Here is a 16,834-nt window from a genome sequence, read left to right as displayed (position 1 = left end):
GTAACTAACACGACTTTATTTTATATATATAGATTTAGTTTATAGTGTATTTCCTTTTGTTTTTGTTAATTAAATATAAAATGTAGGTATTATTTAGGTAGTTAATTTAAATAGTTTTAATATTATTGTACAATGTACATACTTTTGTAATTTAAAAAAAAGATAAAAAAAATGTAAGAAAAACAAATGAAAAAAAAAAAATTGCAAAGATAAAAATGTTGTTTTCTGTGACTGCAATAAAAAAATATTATATCAAATTCTATATGATAATAATGTATTGCCAATGGGTTGATTAAAAAAATCAGTTGACGTTGATTGATTAACAATTTATTTCAAACATTATTTTCAAGTTTATCTTATCATGGTTAGAGGCAATATTTTAATTTTTATTTACACAACTTATTGGTGGTATAATAAGGCCTACAAAATTTTACCACAGGCCTTATTATCCTCCATTTTCGTATCAATATTACAATTTTAGTAAGTATCAATTTTGAAATGCAACTGTACACAATTGTTTACTAACTGTTTATTGTTTCTTTTTAGTGAATTGTTTTGGAATGCCCCGCAAACGGGCGTTATGGTCTAAAAGTAACCTGGCATCGGCTGTCCAAGCAGTACAGAAAGGAATGCTAAGCACCTACAAAGCATCTGAGCAGTATGGAATACCTAGAAGAACTATTAGGAATTATCTTCAGACCGACTGTTTAGAAAAATCACTTGGTCGCAAATCTACACTGAATGACGATCAGGAAGCTGAACTTGTTAGCCGAATCATCAGCTTTGCGGAGGTTGGATTGCCTATAACACCTCACATTCTCCGACGGTTGGTGTTTGAGTTTTGTGAAATGTATAACATCAAACATACCTTCAACCTATCTACTAAAGTTGCTGGTAAAGTTTGGTTTAAGGGCTTTATGAAAAGACACCCAATACTGTCGACGATAAAAGGTCAGAATCCGGCCAGAGCTGAAATACTCAATTCGTTTGTTATGGATGATGATTTTATACGTCTTAGTGAAGTTTATGATAATCTGGATTTGAGAAATCATCCAGAAAGAATTTATAACTTTCATCCATCCACATAAGAATTTATATGGATTAGAAAGTCTGACGATCCCTAACCCGTTTAAGATTGGTTGATTTTTTCAAAATTTAAATTGAAATTTTTTCTCTTCATTAGATAGTCGTTTTTGCATGTTAGGCGTAAGCGTAGTATAGTTTCAATTTTATTTCAAATCTTCATTAGCTAGGTCTTAAAGCCTAGGATCACTGAAGCATTTTTACAATTAATTACTATCAAGTTAATTTTCCGTGAGTAGCTTCATCTTGATGAGACGCTGAACTATTTTATTTACGCAAATTCTTGATTTTGGTAGCTAACTGGGTTACCAGGTTAATACATTTCTTAGCGTCGGAACGAGATAATTTGTAGGACCTTGTGGCTGTTGTGTAACTTAACAGCCACAAGGTCAAGGCTTAGCAGCTGGTTAGTAACAACTTTTAATGACCTCGCTATTAATACAAGTAGGGAGGAGGAGAGTTTACTAAAAGTAGTTACTTACCAGATGTTTTTTTTACTGTTGCTTAATTAATAGTTATACAACTTAACAGACACAATGTCCTGCAAATTGGTGTTACATTATTTCATTCCGACGGCCAGAAATTTGTATTACCTGGTAACCCAGTTAGCTACCAGAATCAAGAAATTTCGTAAATAAAAAAAGTTGAGCGTCTCGTCAAGATGAAGTTACTCACGGAAAACTAACTTGATAGTAATCAATTGTAAAAATGATCCAGGTAATAATAGTCAGGATTGGCTAAAAAGAGTAGTATTTTCTACTCTTTTTCGCCAATCCTGGCTAAAAAATGAGAGCGCTGTTTTCACTCATTGTCGTTCTTATGGTTAAACCCTGTGTTCTGGCATCCACTTGTGACTGCTACTACCTTGATACTTGAGAATATTTGATAAGGGAATATTATGTTCTATCTTTAAATTCTATCTAATAAAAAAATTACTTAATAAATATATTTGGAAAATACTTAATCAATATCTAACCCTGAAGTAAGCATTATCGGTAGTAAGATAGCTGTCTATATAAAATTTCATCTAAATTAATGATATTTATTGTAATTCTGGTAGATACCGAATTTCCACTATGATTTTGATAATTTGATAAAATTGTTTGCTCTGTAACGACAGATATTTGTGATAATGACAGTAAGGGTGGTGTTGCCACACGGCGAGTTTATGAGTTCCATTTTTATTAAAGTGTTTTTCAGATAGCATGGGTACGGTGACAGTCGCCAGTATGACGTTCATAATACGTACTATGATCGTAAATCGCGGCAAACTGTCACCCGCACCATCCTACATGAAACGAACTGTAATACTTATGTCGCACAATACGTTGGCGTTAAAATAATCTAGATAATTATATATCGCGGCAAGTAATTTGACCCAAAATGGCGATCATAGTCGCAACTATGATTGTTGTTAAGCGTGGTTTTGCGAAAAATTTAATATACTTATTCGTATTTGAATAAAAAAATTGTATGTTTAATATTTTACTGGAGAAAACCTAACCAGGTTACATTGTACCTAGTGGAGCCCCATTTTTCATTTGCATCAGGGCTCTTGGTTACCTAGCTACGCCACTGATTTTACCATATGTTGCTAACACCGAATATGTGTAACTGCGCATTGTTCAAGTTACAGGCCGCTTACTGTGTACTCTGACGCGTGATATTGTAAAATCATTGTATACTTAATAGATAATCATTAAAATACTAATTATTTTTATTTCATACTATATCCAGTAGCCCTTCGGAAGTCTGTTAAAGATCAAACTTCAACGGTCTCTAACGGAATGATGCCAAAAGACCTTGAAACCGGGAACATGATGTCTCATGATGCTATAATGAGGGTCTCTTAACCCTTAAAGCTACCTAAAGTCGCTTTTCAAAGCGATCACGGTTCCAACTTCATAGCTACCCTACGACGTGTGGGTCTTCTCCGACCCGTGTGAATGGGGCGGGGGTACGGGCCTCGAGGCTATGCCTCCTTGCCCGGGTGTGTCGCGGGGGATTTAGCTCCCCCGGTCTCTTCCAAACCCCGGGAGGGTTTGGAACCGGACATTGGCCTTGGGGTTTTTATTAATTGGTTTAGTTACCCTACTAATGTATTACGCGTGTTTAGGTGCAGTGGTACTAGATGGCGCTGCTCTATATTTTAGAACACGCTACAGCTTAGTTTATAGGACATATTACATTACAAGGCTTAACACGTGGACCCACGACATATCTTGTGATGCCAAATAAGGAATAAGCGGCCGAACCGGAAATATAGCTCTCTCTTTTGTTGCGATAGGATGTACGAGAAAGCGATAATACCTATTCGGTGCTATTGGTCGATTTTTCTTCACGAGAAATGTCGTGGCTCACGTGTTAATTTAGGTCTATAGAAAAATGTGTTTCAGCAAGCAGCAGCTTTAATAATCATCGACAAACGTCTAGCCATTACAGTCCATTAAAGTCTCTTATTATCATAAGCTGCAGTATAACTTTATATTCTTCAGTTTACAGAATACCAAGCCGGTCAAAGAAAGGTATGCTCATGATCAATGGCTTCACATACTCCGAATACTTCAAGGACTTTTGGTACTGCACGAGGAAGAAGAGCAGAAACTGCCAGGCGAAGGCACGCACTGATCAGCACGGGAACCTCAGATTCTTGCAAGAGAACCACACGCACGAACCACCGACGTACCATATGACAGCTTCTGGTCGATTTGTTAAGATTAACTAATAGTCCAGTCAAATAAGGGGATCATCCTCGGAGTGAGGGATAATAAATTGGAAATTTGTGTAAAACTGTATTCTGGGATTTTACTATCACAATAGCGTCATTAAATATTATTGTCTTCTCGTCTAAAGAAAGCTTTATGAATATCATTTGTAAGTAGGTATATGGTTTTTTATAGTAGTAATTGACGGACCCACCTGATGTTGAGTGGAAAACCTTCGTGTTTAAGCAGAGCAACACTTACAACCATGAAAAGAACATGCCCAATAAGTTCATCAACCTGAGACATAGGTGTTAAGTCTCTAAGAGACCGTAATTATAGCGGCAATCGTGCCTTTCAGACCGGAATTCAGCAATGCTGCTTGGTAGCAAAAATAAGCATGGCGGTAGTACTTTCCGGACGAGTATCAGAATCTATTAAGCTTTAAGACAACTCAACTTAAAAAACGCTTACAAAAGAAAACGTTTTTAAAATAAATATTGATGGATATCTTAAGATGCAAATTTGAAAGAAACTTCGAGACAATTTTAAAAAGCCACAAGATAATTTTTCCCTCTATTATCTTCATTCAGAGGTGAACTCCTACTTTGACTGGTATGTATTATAATATAAGCATTCGTCCTGAATAGACTGTTATATATTATTTTAATCATTTACACTGCATGTCAAACATCGTGGTCCTCGTCCCTGCAGGGGTAAGGGGAATGACGATATAAGCTCAAAGAGAGCTTTCTTTACGTATTCATTGACAAATTCATGTGTCGCCATTTCCACTTTTCCCGCTACTCTCTGTCGCCTCCTGCGAATGAAGAGTCCAGTGAAGCTGCTTATAGCAACAGACACTTTATTCTCGATGTTAAATACTAAACAGCGTCTGGACGCAAGGTGTAAATTTATGCCAGGCATCCACAGATCCGCATCGTACGTATCGGACGCATCACATCAAACTGATTTTAGTATTCTTTGCATAGATAGTCATACAAGTGAGTCCACTGATCCGCACCGTATGGGTCGTATTGAACGGGTTTTATTTACCGTAAAATTATAAATCTGTTTGATGCGATGCGTCCGATACTTACGATGCGGATCAGTGGACGCCTGCCATAAGTAAGAGCATTGCTATGCTATATCGTATCACTTTGTCCGCCATGAACATGATGGCCACAGAATGGGTATGATTGTCACTATCATTGCGTAGGATCCATTCGCGAATCCTACATAATTATTTGTTTCTTATGTCTAATGAAGTAGAATAGCCATAGATATTATATTGTAAAAAGTTATGAAATATATATATTTTAATTTTATTCTCGTTTCATTATAAAAGTTGTATATTATATTTTGTGTTTTAGATTGTTTGTAACATGTATTTTATCAGTAATAGTAATACGTGGTGTCATTAAGGAAGTGAAGATAAATATAACTGAAAAGAAAGTCGGGATGAAAACACTTACAAGATAACTTAAAATTTCTTTAAGAGTATGTATTCGTAATACGTGAAATATTCATTAATTTTGGTTATTCTTTTTTTATTTCATACGAACAGATAATTTTAACAAAATAAATGGGTACCTAAAAAATCTCAACTTGAGAGTGATAATTACATATTTACATTCTTGAATTTGTTTATAAACATATAATATATTTTTTTCTGGATTTTCCATAAGATTTGTGTTTCAATAACTTCCTGTAAACATTTTCTGGATTTTCCATAAGATTTGTGTTTCACTAACTTCTTGTAAATATTTTTAGTAACTCGAATCCCGAGCCGTTCGGAGAAAGGTATGCTTATGATCAACGGCTTTACATTTTCCGAATATAGCCGAATGTTTTGGTATTGTACAAGGAAGAAGAGTAAGAACTGCCAGGCCAAGGCACGCACTGACGCCCAAGGGAATCTCAGGTTCTTAGAAGAGAACCACAACCACGAACCACCGCAATATCATATAACATCGACTGGACGCTTCGTAAAGTTAAACTAAATTAATAAACATTCAAAAACTAGCTAACAGCTCCACCCTGTAGTTCCACCATAGCAGCACGGGGCTAAAATATAGCCTAAGACACTCATAAATAACGTGACTTTTTATTTGTAAAATTTTCAAAATTGGCTTAGTAAATGCAGAGATTACCCCTAAAATCTCACAGACTATACTCGTAGATAGATTAACTAATGCGAGTATGTTTTTGAATATTAAATTACTAGCCAATGCCCTGCGGTTTCACCCGCGTAGTTTTCGTTCTTATGAAAATATGGGGATAAAATATAGCATGACACTCATAAATAATGTGGCTTTCTAGTAGTAAAAGAATTTTCTAAATCGGTGCAGTAGTTCCTGAGATTAACCTCTACAACTGTTTACTACTATAAACAAACTTTACCTCTTTAGAATATTAGTATAGATAGTATAGATTAATATTAGTATTTCTTTGTTTCGCTAGATCATTATTCGAGAATTATGTGTTTCGTAATATTGCGGAAATTCATTATGCAATGTATAATAGCAAAAAAAATGTTTAATGTTATCCCTTTTCAATTTTGTTTATACGCTACAGTTAGCCATTATGATATGAAGAAATATTATGATTTGAAAAAATGAAAAATATTATTTAAAAATTAGGTGTTAAAATGTTAGTAGGTACTTAAAATGTCATATTCTATGTAAACTACGAGTAATAACATATATGAGATATTAAAAAATATAAGCTAATATTTTTTTTAGTTTAATTACACTATTACTATACTTAATTAATATGTATATTAACTTGTAAATATTACTATTAAACCGTTTTATGGTAACATTATTTAGATCATAGTTGATTATAGAACCGAAATATATCCCAATTTTCCTTTTCAGCGTTAGTACAGGCAATATTAAGAGCCCGGCTGTGCAGGGAATCAACTAACATATACATCGGAGGTCACAAGTTCTTCAGGCACTCCCGTTCACTCATCGGCAACAGGATTAGGTGGACTTGCTCCAAGAAGCACAAGCTGAAGTGCAAGGCTTCCGCGGTGACCATCGACGGAGTGGTAGTATCCACAACAGGACTACATTCACATGGTTAAATTTCCCACGTTTTAGAAACATTCAAGGCTAAGTCATACCAGTAGGCTTTATATGCGACCCATTGTCGCTAACATGCGACCAACGAGATAATCTCATGAATAGAAAAAGACAAAATTCAACCAATGGTGGCGTAACCGGAAATACCGCTATATCTGCATTGCGTTGGTACGAAAGAGATGGGACTGGAACAACTTTACAGAATTCGGATGACAAAACCTCGTCGGTCAATCGAAGCGAATATCGAAAACAGACTTACTTCGCCTGTGCGTCTCACTTCACACTTCACATGTATCACCTCTCATGTTTACACTACATAGAAGATTCGTATACAAATGAAATCAGTTTATTTCGAGTAAGCTTACTTCACAAGCACTTTTGAAATGTTATGTTTGTCTGTCTGTACTACCAGTTCCGAAACAGTTAGTTTATTAAAATAATAATCAGCATTATTGATGACCATTTATGAATTATTATTATTATTACTTTTTGTGTTAAACTGATTAAATTTCATCCAAGCATCTTAACCATTGAGAAGCTCATTAATCATATATTAACTTATGCTTAATAAAAGTGTTTTGACACATTTTTTTAACGTAGGGATACTGTTAGATATAGTTAGATTTTCGCATTTATGTTTCGACTATTACAAACAATGCTTGATAGCGAATCGCATGCGTTGGGTCAAGAATCCAAAAAAATAATCTGTACCGCCATGAAAAGCGAAGCTCGTACGATTCTATAAAACTGCGGTGACTGCAAACACTAAAGAGTGGATTATTGCTTCCGATTGCTAAACCATTATTTGTTTGTCCTTGACGATAAGATTGATATCTAGCAGAGAAACTTGCTCGCATCCGAGATACTGTCCTTGTGTGACTTAGCCTTTTCACTGTTATACGTATAGAAGTTGATATACAAATGATAATGATGTCATCACCATCTATTAAAAACAATAGTTTTACGTTGGAAATCTTTGACATGTTTAATGATTTCAAATGCTGGTTTGTTATGACTACCGAAGTCATAGACTCAGATTGCATAATAATATTCCTTATTTTACGGACGGATATCGATGGATCTTTATTTTACAATGTTTGATTTAAGTTGTCTACAAGGTTTTTATTTAAGTTGCCCTATTAGTGTGTACGCTCAAAGATTGCGTTTGTGACAAGTCGTGTGAATGGGTCAAATATACCTATTCAATTGCAATTGCCTCGTTGTTTTTGTCTCTCTTTCTCATGACATTGCCCATTCGATCACGATCTGTCAGAAACGCAATCCCTGAGTGGCCGGACTTTAAATAAGAACCACCTCTTAACGATCGATTGGTTTCTAGTTTGTGTATATTTGACGACAATGCAATAATATACTTGCAGTACCACGCAACTGATCTAATAACAGAGTTAAAGATGGCCTTAACAACTTTAAACAATATAATATGCCTATTTGCATTGTCTTTCCAAATAATCTGTGGTGCTATATGATATCCAGGATCTGTAGATGGAGTCTTTAAAGGAAGAAAGGCCAGTTCTATTTGAGCTCATTTGGTTTGTTTTAATGAGTTAATTTATTTATAAGTTTATTTTGTTGGAATCTCGAATGGTTTATATAAAATAATGTTCTAAATAAAAAAAAAATATTCTAAAGTAAAAAGTTATAAACATAGATAATCAAAATTGCTAAGGATGTGTGCCTTAGCTGGATATACAAGTTAATATTATATATGACGATTGATGTCTGTATGTATATGTATAATTGTGTATAATATGTATTAGTCAAATGTGTCCTTGCTCTTGAATTACGAGTAATTCAATCAGTATGATGTTATATGTTTATATTGATATATCTTCAACAGAATCATTATTGTGAGTGTCAGTTTCTGATTGTTTATAATTGTCTTAACACGATAGATAAGTACTTTGTAATAACTCTTTCATTATAGACCGAGAGACAAATACGCTTTCAACTTGTGCGATTGAGGGACTGGTTCTCTTGAAGTTTGTTATTTTCTAAAGCCACCACAGTCCAAATTCCGTCATTGGCTACTTGTCTTATCTATGGTAGGAGACTGACAAACTTTTAATCTTAAATCTAACGCAGACTTTTTTTCTCGCTGGGAAACACATTTACGCATCCCTCCCGAAGGTGTTGCGGAAGAGACTCCACGGCACCCTCTGGAGGATATTTAGGGCTCGCTGGCCAGAGGACCTGAAAACCCACTAAAACCCAGCTCAATTCTCCGCGTTTTAAATGAAGCAACAACGGTTCGAATGAGATATTCCACACTGCCGCCTCGACGTTATCCGTAAGAACTAAAACAAGTTAGAGAAGAGAACCAATCAAAATTAGAGAATAAAAAAAATATATATATATCGCAGTCTCTTGGTTTATATTATCATTGAGAAGTAGTTCGTTTGATAAAGTATTGAGACAAGCGGGAAAAGCGCATTTAATTCGAAATAATCATTGGCTCTTTATTGTTCTATTGGGAATAATGTTTATAGATAATATAAAAAACAAAATGGGAACGGTATGTCTGTGATTTTGGGATCATCTCCCAATAATTTAGATACTATATTATAAATATAATATACATTAAATGTTTTAAATCTATTTCGCTAAATTCAAAAATCTTTATTATTCATAAATTATTATGAAATATTATAATAAACATTTATTACATTAAGTTAAGTTAGAATGATGTTAATGTTAAGTACATAAATACATATTAAATATATATGTATCTAATTATAATGTACTGCATGTATACAGACACTTAGAAACTTTTATAAAAATATGTTTTCGTAAATTTTAAGTAAAAAAGAGTTTTTGTGGGGAAATTAAAAAGAGTACTAATATATTGAAGTAGAGTTCCAATAGAACTCGACTGTAGTAGTTAATATAATATATTTTTAGTGTAATTTAATTAATTAATAATTACTTATAAATATAAGATTTTATTTTAATGAAATAAGTGAATTAGGATGTAATAGGACGTTTAAAACAATATGCTTATTTGAACATATATATACCAAATATATGTAGATACCAAATTGTTTTCTTCTGTTTGTTATGTCATCTTAATCGACGGATAAAATTATATTGTAGTTTTTCAAATACTACATATAATTACATAATGTCCTGTAGAGTTTGATATGACTTTGATAGGATATTATCATATTGTCAGTGGTCGGCAAACTTCTTTTGAATGGAGCCTAATATTTACTATTCTTGTGTATTTTATTTCTTTTACTCTGATTTTAGTACTGTTTTTTACAGCAAAAGTATTATTATATACTATAATTTTAAGATTTATATATAAAGCTTATTTTTAGCACTGCCTTTTAATTATTATTTATTTAATTACTCATTATTTTTTAACAATTTTATAACACAGATTAAACTGTCTGTCTCTTTTTCATAATTTCTTCATTTCAAATTGACATTAAATATAGAATTACATTGTGTACTACAATGTACCACTAGTAGATTGGTTATGGCACACATCACGTGGGACTTTAATATGCCTACTTTTAAAACATGCATATGTCTACCTTATTTTAGTTAGTGTTTGCACGAGTGTTTTCTAGTGTCTGGGTGAATTTATCTATACTAATATTATAAAGAGGAAAGATTTGGTTGTTTGTTTGTTTTCATTGGATAGACTGTGAAACTACTGAACCGATTTGAATTTCTTTCAATGTTAAACTATACTATCCCCGAGTGTTATAGACGATATTTTATCGCCGTATTCCTAAGGAAATGGCAAAAGCGACGACCTCCGTGGCGCAGTGGTATGCAGTGGATTTACAAGACGGAGGTCCTGGGTTCGATCCCCCGCTGGGCCGATTGAGATTTTCTGAATTGGTCTAGGTCTGGCTGGCGGGAGGCTTCGGCCGTGGCTAGTTACCACCCTACCGGCAAAGACGTACCGCCAAGCGATTTAGCGTTCCGGTACGATGTCGTGTAGAAACCGAAAAGGGGTGTGGATTTTCATCCTTATCCTAACAAGCTAGCCCGCTTCCATCTTAGATTGCATCATCACTTACCATCAGGTGAGATTGTAGTTCAAGGGTTAACTTGTAAAGAATAAAAAAAAAGCGGGGAAAAAAACGCCGCGTCTGCTGGTATATTATATAAGTATTTCTGTGGAGTATTAATATATAGGATGAAATAAGCTATAATTTTTATTATATTTGTATCCATAACACAAGCTACTTACTTTGCTAAATAGTGACGTGTGTTGTCTAAATATATATTTATTTATATGTTTTAAATATAACCATTCCTGTTTTTCTCTAAGTAGTTAAAAAAGACTATGTAGGTAGGTTAGGAGTGGGCACGATACGTCGAGCGGGTGGGGATCGAACCTCGACCTCTCGGTGTCGTCACCGAGTCCAGCTTCTTTCCCATGGTACTATTGAGGGTTAAATTGGTTTTGCCGACCACTAGTCTTTATAGCAAATACAAATCTTACGATTTGATGAGCTGTACGCTATAAAATAATGTAATGAAACTAATATATTTTTATAAAATTTAACGTATGTAGAATGTAGTAGAAGTAAGTCTTGAGAACATTCCAATAACAGAGTTAGTTGTGTTGATATTTTTATAATGTATTCAGTAGGTATATAACGATTAAAATATTTTAATAATGTTACCAAAGGAGCTTTTATTCATGTTCGAAATTGGTGTTACGGTTTTCGGAAAAAAATTGCGACCAAAAATTTTAAAAAATGTTTGTAATTAAAAAAAAAAATATTTATTAGTCAAGTGAAAATTAAATTTGATAAAGTATTATTTTGTTTTGATGTCTATTATAGGATTGTCTATGTTATTGATATATTATTATTATTATTTTTGATTTTATTAATTATATCGTAATATTAGCACTAATACTATTTATAACACAAGTGTTTAATGATAATGTACCTATGTGTTGTTTTATTAAATTTTGTTTAACATCATGTTGTTTTTTATTAAGTACATTAAATGTTCACTTTAAATACATACATATTAAAATTCTAGATTTATTTTATGCAACACCAATTTCATTGCAAAAAAATATAACCTCTGCGTCATCACCATCACAGCCTCCTTAGTGCAGTGGTATGCGCGGTGGATTTACAAGACGGGGGGCCTGGGATCGAGCCCGTCTGGTCCAGGTCTGGCTGGTGGGAGGCTTAGGGCGTGGCGATTTAGCGTTCTGATACAATGTTGTGTAGAAACCGAAAGGGGTGTGGATTTTCAATCTACTCCTAACAAGTTAGCCCGCTTCCATCTTACATTGCATCATCACTTACCATCAGGTGAGATTGTAGTAAAAAAAGGTTTTAATATGTGGTGCCCTGAGGTCTATGATCAGCAATGGACGTCGATTAGCTGATAATTATGATTTTTTTCAATATCAGTCAAATGTTGGTTGCTAAATTCGAGCCTTAAGGTACTGTTACACATGCTCTAAAATAGCATGTTAAAAATGTGCTATTAAGTATGCTCCATATGAGCATGCTTATCATCAGTTTACATTTGCTAGCAATAAGCATGCCATTTTTAAGTATGCTCCTGAGTAAACATGCTCAAAGCAAACATTCCAATTACACATGCTAATTTGTATCTATCGCTCTCTGTCTATAGTATCGTGTTAGACAGGGAGAGATGAAGGTGAAGAGAATACAGAATAGCAATGCTGATCGACTAGCATACTCAATAAGCAAACCTGTTCAGACGCACTAAAAGGACGCCCCTTTCCACCCGCGCAGCAAGTAGCATGCTCATAAATCGCACGACTATTGATTCTTGAGCAAGTTTGAAATAAGCATGCTCATTATTAGCAATGTTGCGATGCACATGTTAATAAGTAGCAACTGCTCAATAGTAGCATGCTTTGGTGCTTGAAATTAGCATGTGTAACTTTACCTTTACACTTGATTGATTTTTTTCGAATTGGCATTCTTGTATCTTTGGTGACGTGTAGGTAATTAGGTATAGCACCATGGAGATTAGTATGTAATTTATTAAAAATGTTGTATAGCTGGATTCATGTATAAACAGTGTATTAATTTTTGAATTACTTTGTTTTTCAGAGATCAAAATGATTTTACTGGGAAAGAAACAGATTCTGTGTATTAATGGTTTTACGTATAGGTTACAGCGCAAAACAATATCCGGAAGCATCTGGTACTGTTCCAAGTACCATCGTGGCTGCAAGACCATAGCACATCTCGACCATAACAATGAATTGAAGAGTTTGAAGGAAATACACAACCATAATCCACCACAGTTAGTTCAAACTGCTAGTGGTTCTTATGTGAGATTGTTGCACTAATACAGGGTTTCTCAAAGTTTCAGCTCCATGAACCCCTGTTAAAGAAATAAGGCATAAAGTACAAAAATAAATGTCTTTGTAATATTAATGTGATGGGTGTGCTTGTTTCTTGTCGCAAATGGATTCAATGTTAAGAGTAATTTTGGACAATTTTAACCTTAATTCTGACGTAGTTACGTAAATCTTGTCGCGAACCCCCTGCCGTCGAATGGCGAACACCTAGGGGTTTCGCGTACCACACTATGAGAAACCTTGCACTAATACATTAAATGTTTTTCTAAAGTTTCTGCATAGTTTTTATCGCGGGCTTTGAGCGCAGCGATCGAATCAAGAAATTCCGTACCGAAAATAAACCTAACAAGCCGTGCGTCAAGTTAACACATTTCGACGTTATCATATAGATTCAACTGGACAAAATTTATTAAACCAGAGTTAAATTCCAGCTCAACGTGAAGATTTTTTTTTATTTTTTATTTTATTGAAGAAAAAAATTACTGCATAAATACAATAAATAAAAAATTGTAATTGCATAAGTTGATAAAAAATGCTATGCTTTACCACGGCAGTTGCCGAGGTATATTATACAGGATGTTCGGGACGATTTTCCATAACAACCTACCTACTCACGTGATAGCCCAGTGGATATGACCTCTGCCTTCGATTATGAATATGAAAGCTTTACTTGTATAGCATCACGCAACGCCTCATTTCCCATACGTCCTTATTTGCTACGGTCCTTGCATATCTCCCTTGATTTTTCCATTCTTACTACCAGTTTCTTCATAGCAAGTAACAGTCAAAGCAACGTCATAAATCAAAAGTGACGGTCTTATTCACTGAAAAATAAGGTCTTCTTTACTACTTACTACTTTTACTCTTACTTTAGCTTTACATGAAGAAACTGGCTGTTAGCAATTCTTTTATACAAGTGGACTAACTGTATAAAGTTGGTTATGCCATTAGGTGAAAACTATACAAAAATATTTTGAAATACAATTAAGTATATATTTAATGTTACGTATATTTTTATATTAAACAAATAATTTCATGTGTCTAATGTCTTTTATTGTGTTTAATTATAAAGTTTTATATGTATAGTTCGAAGAGCTGATGGACGATGGGGTCCCAAGGTGCTGGTATAGCAACCCCACACTACAAAGCGCAGCTGTTGGTCGATCCCCACCAGTTGAACTGGTGATATCAAGCGAGTTGCAGGGATTCGCAGGCGGTTCAGTATCTTGATGTTTGGAAAGGCCTATGTCCTGTAGTGGATGTCCATCGGCTTATATGATGATGATGACGATGATAATAAAGTTTTGGAAATAAATATGTATATATACGCCTGTTTATACGCGCGTATAAACGGGCGTTTCTCATACGTTACTCGCAGTCAACAATTAGACACTTTACATGCAGTTTAAATCTTTATTCAAAACTTATCACCTTGCTGTACAGCATATTTTATTGGTTTATTAAATACCTCAGGCCCCCAGTCTTCTACAAGGTCTTACGCACACAAACAATAGGTACTTATCTTAACATGTTGAGTGCGAAACCAGCTCAAAAAGACCTGGTGTGATTAAGAAAAGTATAGACATCTCTGTCTTGCGAAAGACATAACTTTAATTTGGTTCGGTGGACGAAAGAGATGGATGTATATCTAAGATATACAATTATTTTAGAGTCCAATGGTGTACCTACCTTAATACCAGATTTTTTAGATCTGGTAGCGCACTGAAGAAATAGAGTTTTAATCACAGTGCGGGGCCAGATCAAATATATCTTGTACCCCGCGCACCTTGTACCGCACCCCACGCTAGCTCCGCGCGGCCAGTATTGTGATCGTATTCGACGAAACGCACGCGTCGTTGACAACATGGCGTCGAGGGCGAAGGGAAAGTGTCACAAAAAATTGATTTGAACTACGACAGTGATGATGGATTAATTAATCAGAGACAGATAAGTCTTTAATACTATTTAACTAATTATTTTTTCCTACCTATCTATATTGAAATTGTTATCTGTGTTATTATAAAAAACCGGCCAAGTCGTTTGAAATTATTACTATTATCTTGCATCATTAGGACATACTTCCTGTTTTTGGAGATCATAAATTTGTCGTAAAATCGTTAAGTTGTCCCGTTAAATAATTCTGTTTACCATCTGTAAATATAAGTTAGTATATTTTTAGGTACCTACCTATTCTTCTGTTAATTTCAATATTATTGTGTTGTTTCAAGCAATCTAAAGACAAGGATTACAATTATCGGATTTGTGAGCACCTACTTATTTCAAGATATGTTTTCTGGCTTTTTTTGTATTTCATTAACACTGCACTGAGCTATTTAAAAGGAAGATGTTGCCGACATAGCACCTGTAACATATTATGTAATAAATTAGCTTAGGATAAAAATAAATAAGTATAAAAATAGTTAATATAAATAAAATAATAATGTTCTTCAAAATATACGTAACCTGTTGTACTCGTATGAATATGTTTTGTATGCATTAAACGGAACACATATGAGGCGACACCAGCACCGTGCAGCGAGTTTTCGCATCTCCCAGTTCGTCCTCTACCTAACGCCGGCTGTGGTCTTAATGTGAAATTCCAAAGTTCAAACAGTATTTTCCTTTTATCAAACCTTCAAATCGCGCTCTCAGGTACCCCATACGCTTGCTCCACTAATTGGAAATTGTCCAATCTAAAATGATTATGCTATTGTAAAGACGCATGTCTGAAATTGCAAATGTTGTTGTTATAGTAATGGAATGTAATACCTTTACCAATTATTAAGTCTTTTAACGCCGTGAGATAGATATAAGTATGTAATCTTACCTACTTACCATATGTTCGATGTACTTCGGATCCGACGGTGTTTGGAAGATATTAACCATAACTTGATATGAACATACCTATGACTAACTTGCATTATAAAAAACAAAAACACAACCCTGACATACAAAATTTATGTCAGAGTTGTGTTTTTGTTTTTTTTTTTCATTTTATATTTATTACATTTTACGAAGTGTTCGCTGGTGATTTTAGTATCATCGTTTGGTCTACACTGTTTTCAAATGTCGCTATAGCACATAGTAAATACCCTGCCGAAGGGTAGTATTAACCTTAACGTGTCTAGTTTAAAATGTGACATACATACACAAACTAATATACAAACATACCTATACAAATTCAAAGCACGCACACTAGACTACACGTTCCATACACAACACCATGCAAAATTTTTCATAATAAAGTTATCGTTTCAGAACCGGTATCAAAAGCTAAAACGCATCATCTGGTGAGGGGTTCAAAGAAGAAGAATTGTGTTGGATGCTATCAGAAGCTCCGGACCTTTTTAAATAGTCGCGAAGCCGACAGAAAAGTAAAAAAAGTCATTACAGAATGTATTGCATGTAAGAGAATCTTTTGTTTGGGCTGTTTTAATGAGAAACATTAAATTGTGAAAGTTTTTACCTGCATTAAAATTTAATTATTACTTTACATCCCTAAAATATGCACAACTCTTCCCTTATTCAGTGTGGTACCAGATGCGTAAAACCCTGTATTTCATTATTGCTATATATTCAAAACTGAATGGGCTGTTTACGTACGCCTTTAGATTTAT

The 16,834-nt window shown here is 34.3% G+C and overlaps 1 protein-coding gene across 32 annotated transcripts in view; it reads left to right on the top strand.

Annotated features, from left to right (window-relative positions):
* LOC112049969 (protein tramtrack, beta isoform) overlaps positions 1 to 16,834 on the top strand; it is a 536,667-nt gene that overhangs the window by 274,543 nt on the left and 245,290 nt on the right. The window contains exon 5 of one of the 32 annotated variants that reach the window (XM_024088090.2): positions 547 to 1,103. The exons of the other annotated variants lie outside the window; for them this stretch is intronic. Coding sequence (XP_023943858.2) covers positions 547 to 1,088 — 542 coding nt within the window. The 3' untranslated portion in view covers positions 1,089 to 1,103. Of the gene's footprint in view, positions 1 to 546; positions 1,104 to 16,834 lie in introns of those variants that run through there. 32 annotated transcript variants of the gene reach the window in all.

This window comes from Bicyclus anynana, chromosome 10 (assembly GCF_947172395.1).
Source record: "Bicyclus anynana chromosome 10, ilBicAnyn1.1, whole genome shotgun sequence".
In the NCBI taxonomy this organism is placed as follows: domain Eukaryota; kingdom Metazoa; phylum Arthropoda; class Insecta; order Lepidoptera; family Nymphalidae; genus Bicyclus; species Bicyclus anynana.
The sequence above is the reverse complement of the archived record's forward strand: the minus strand, read 5'-3'. Positions and strand labels throughout refer to the sequence as shown.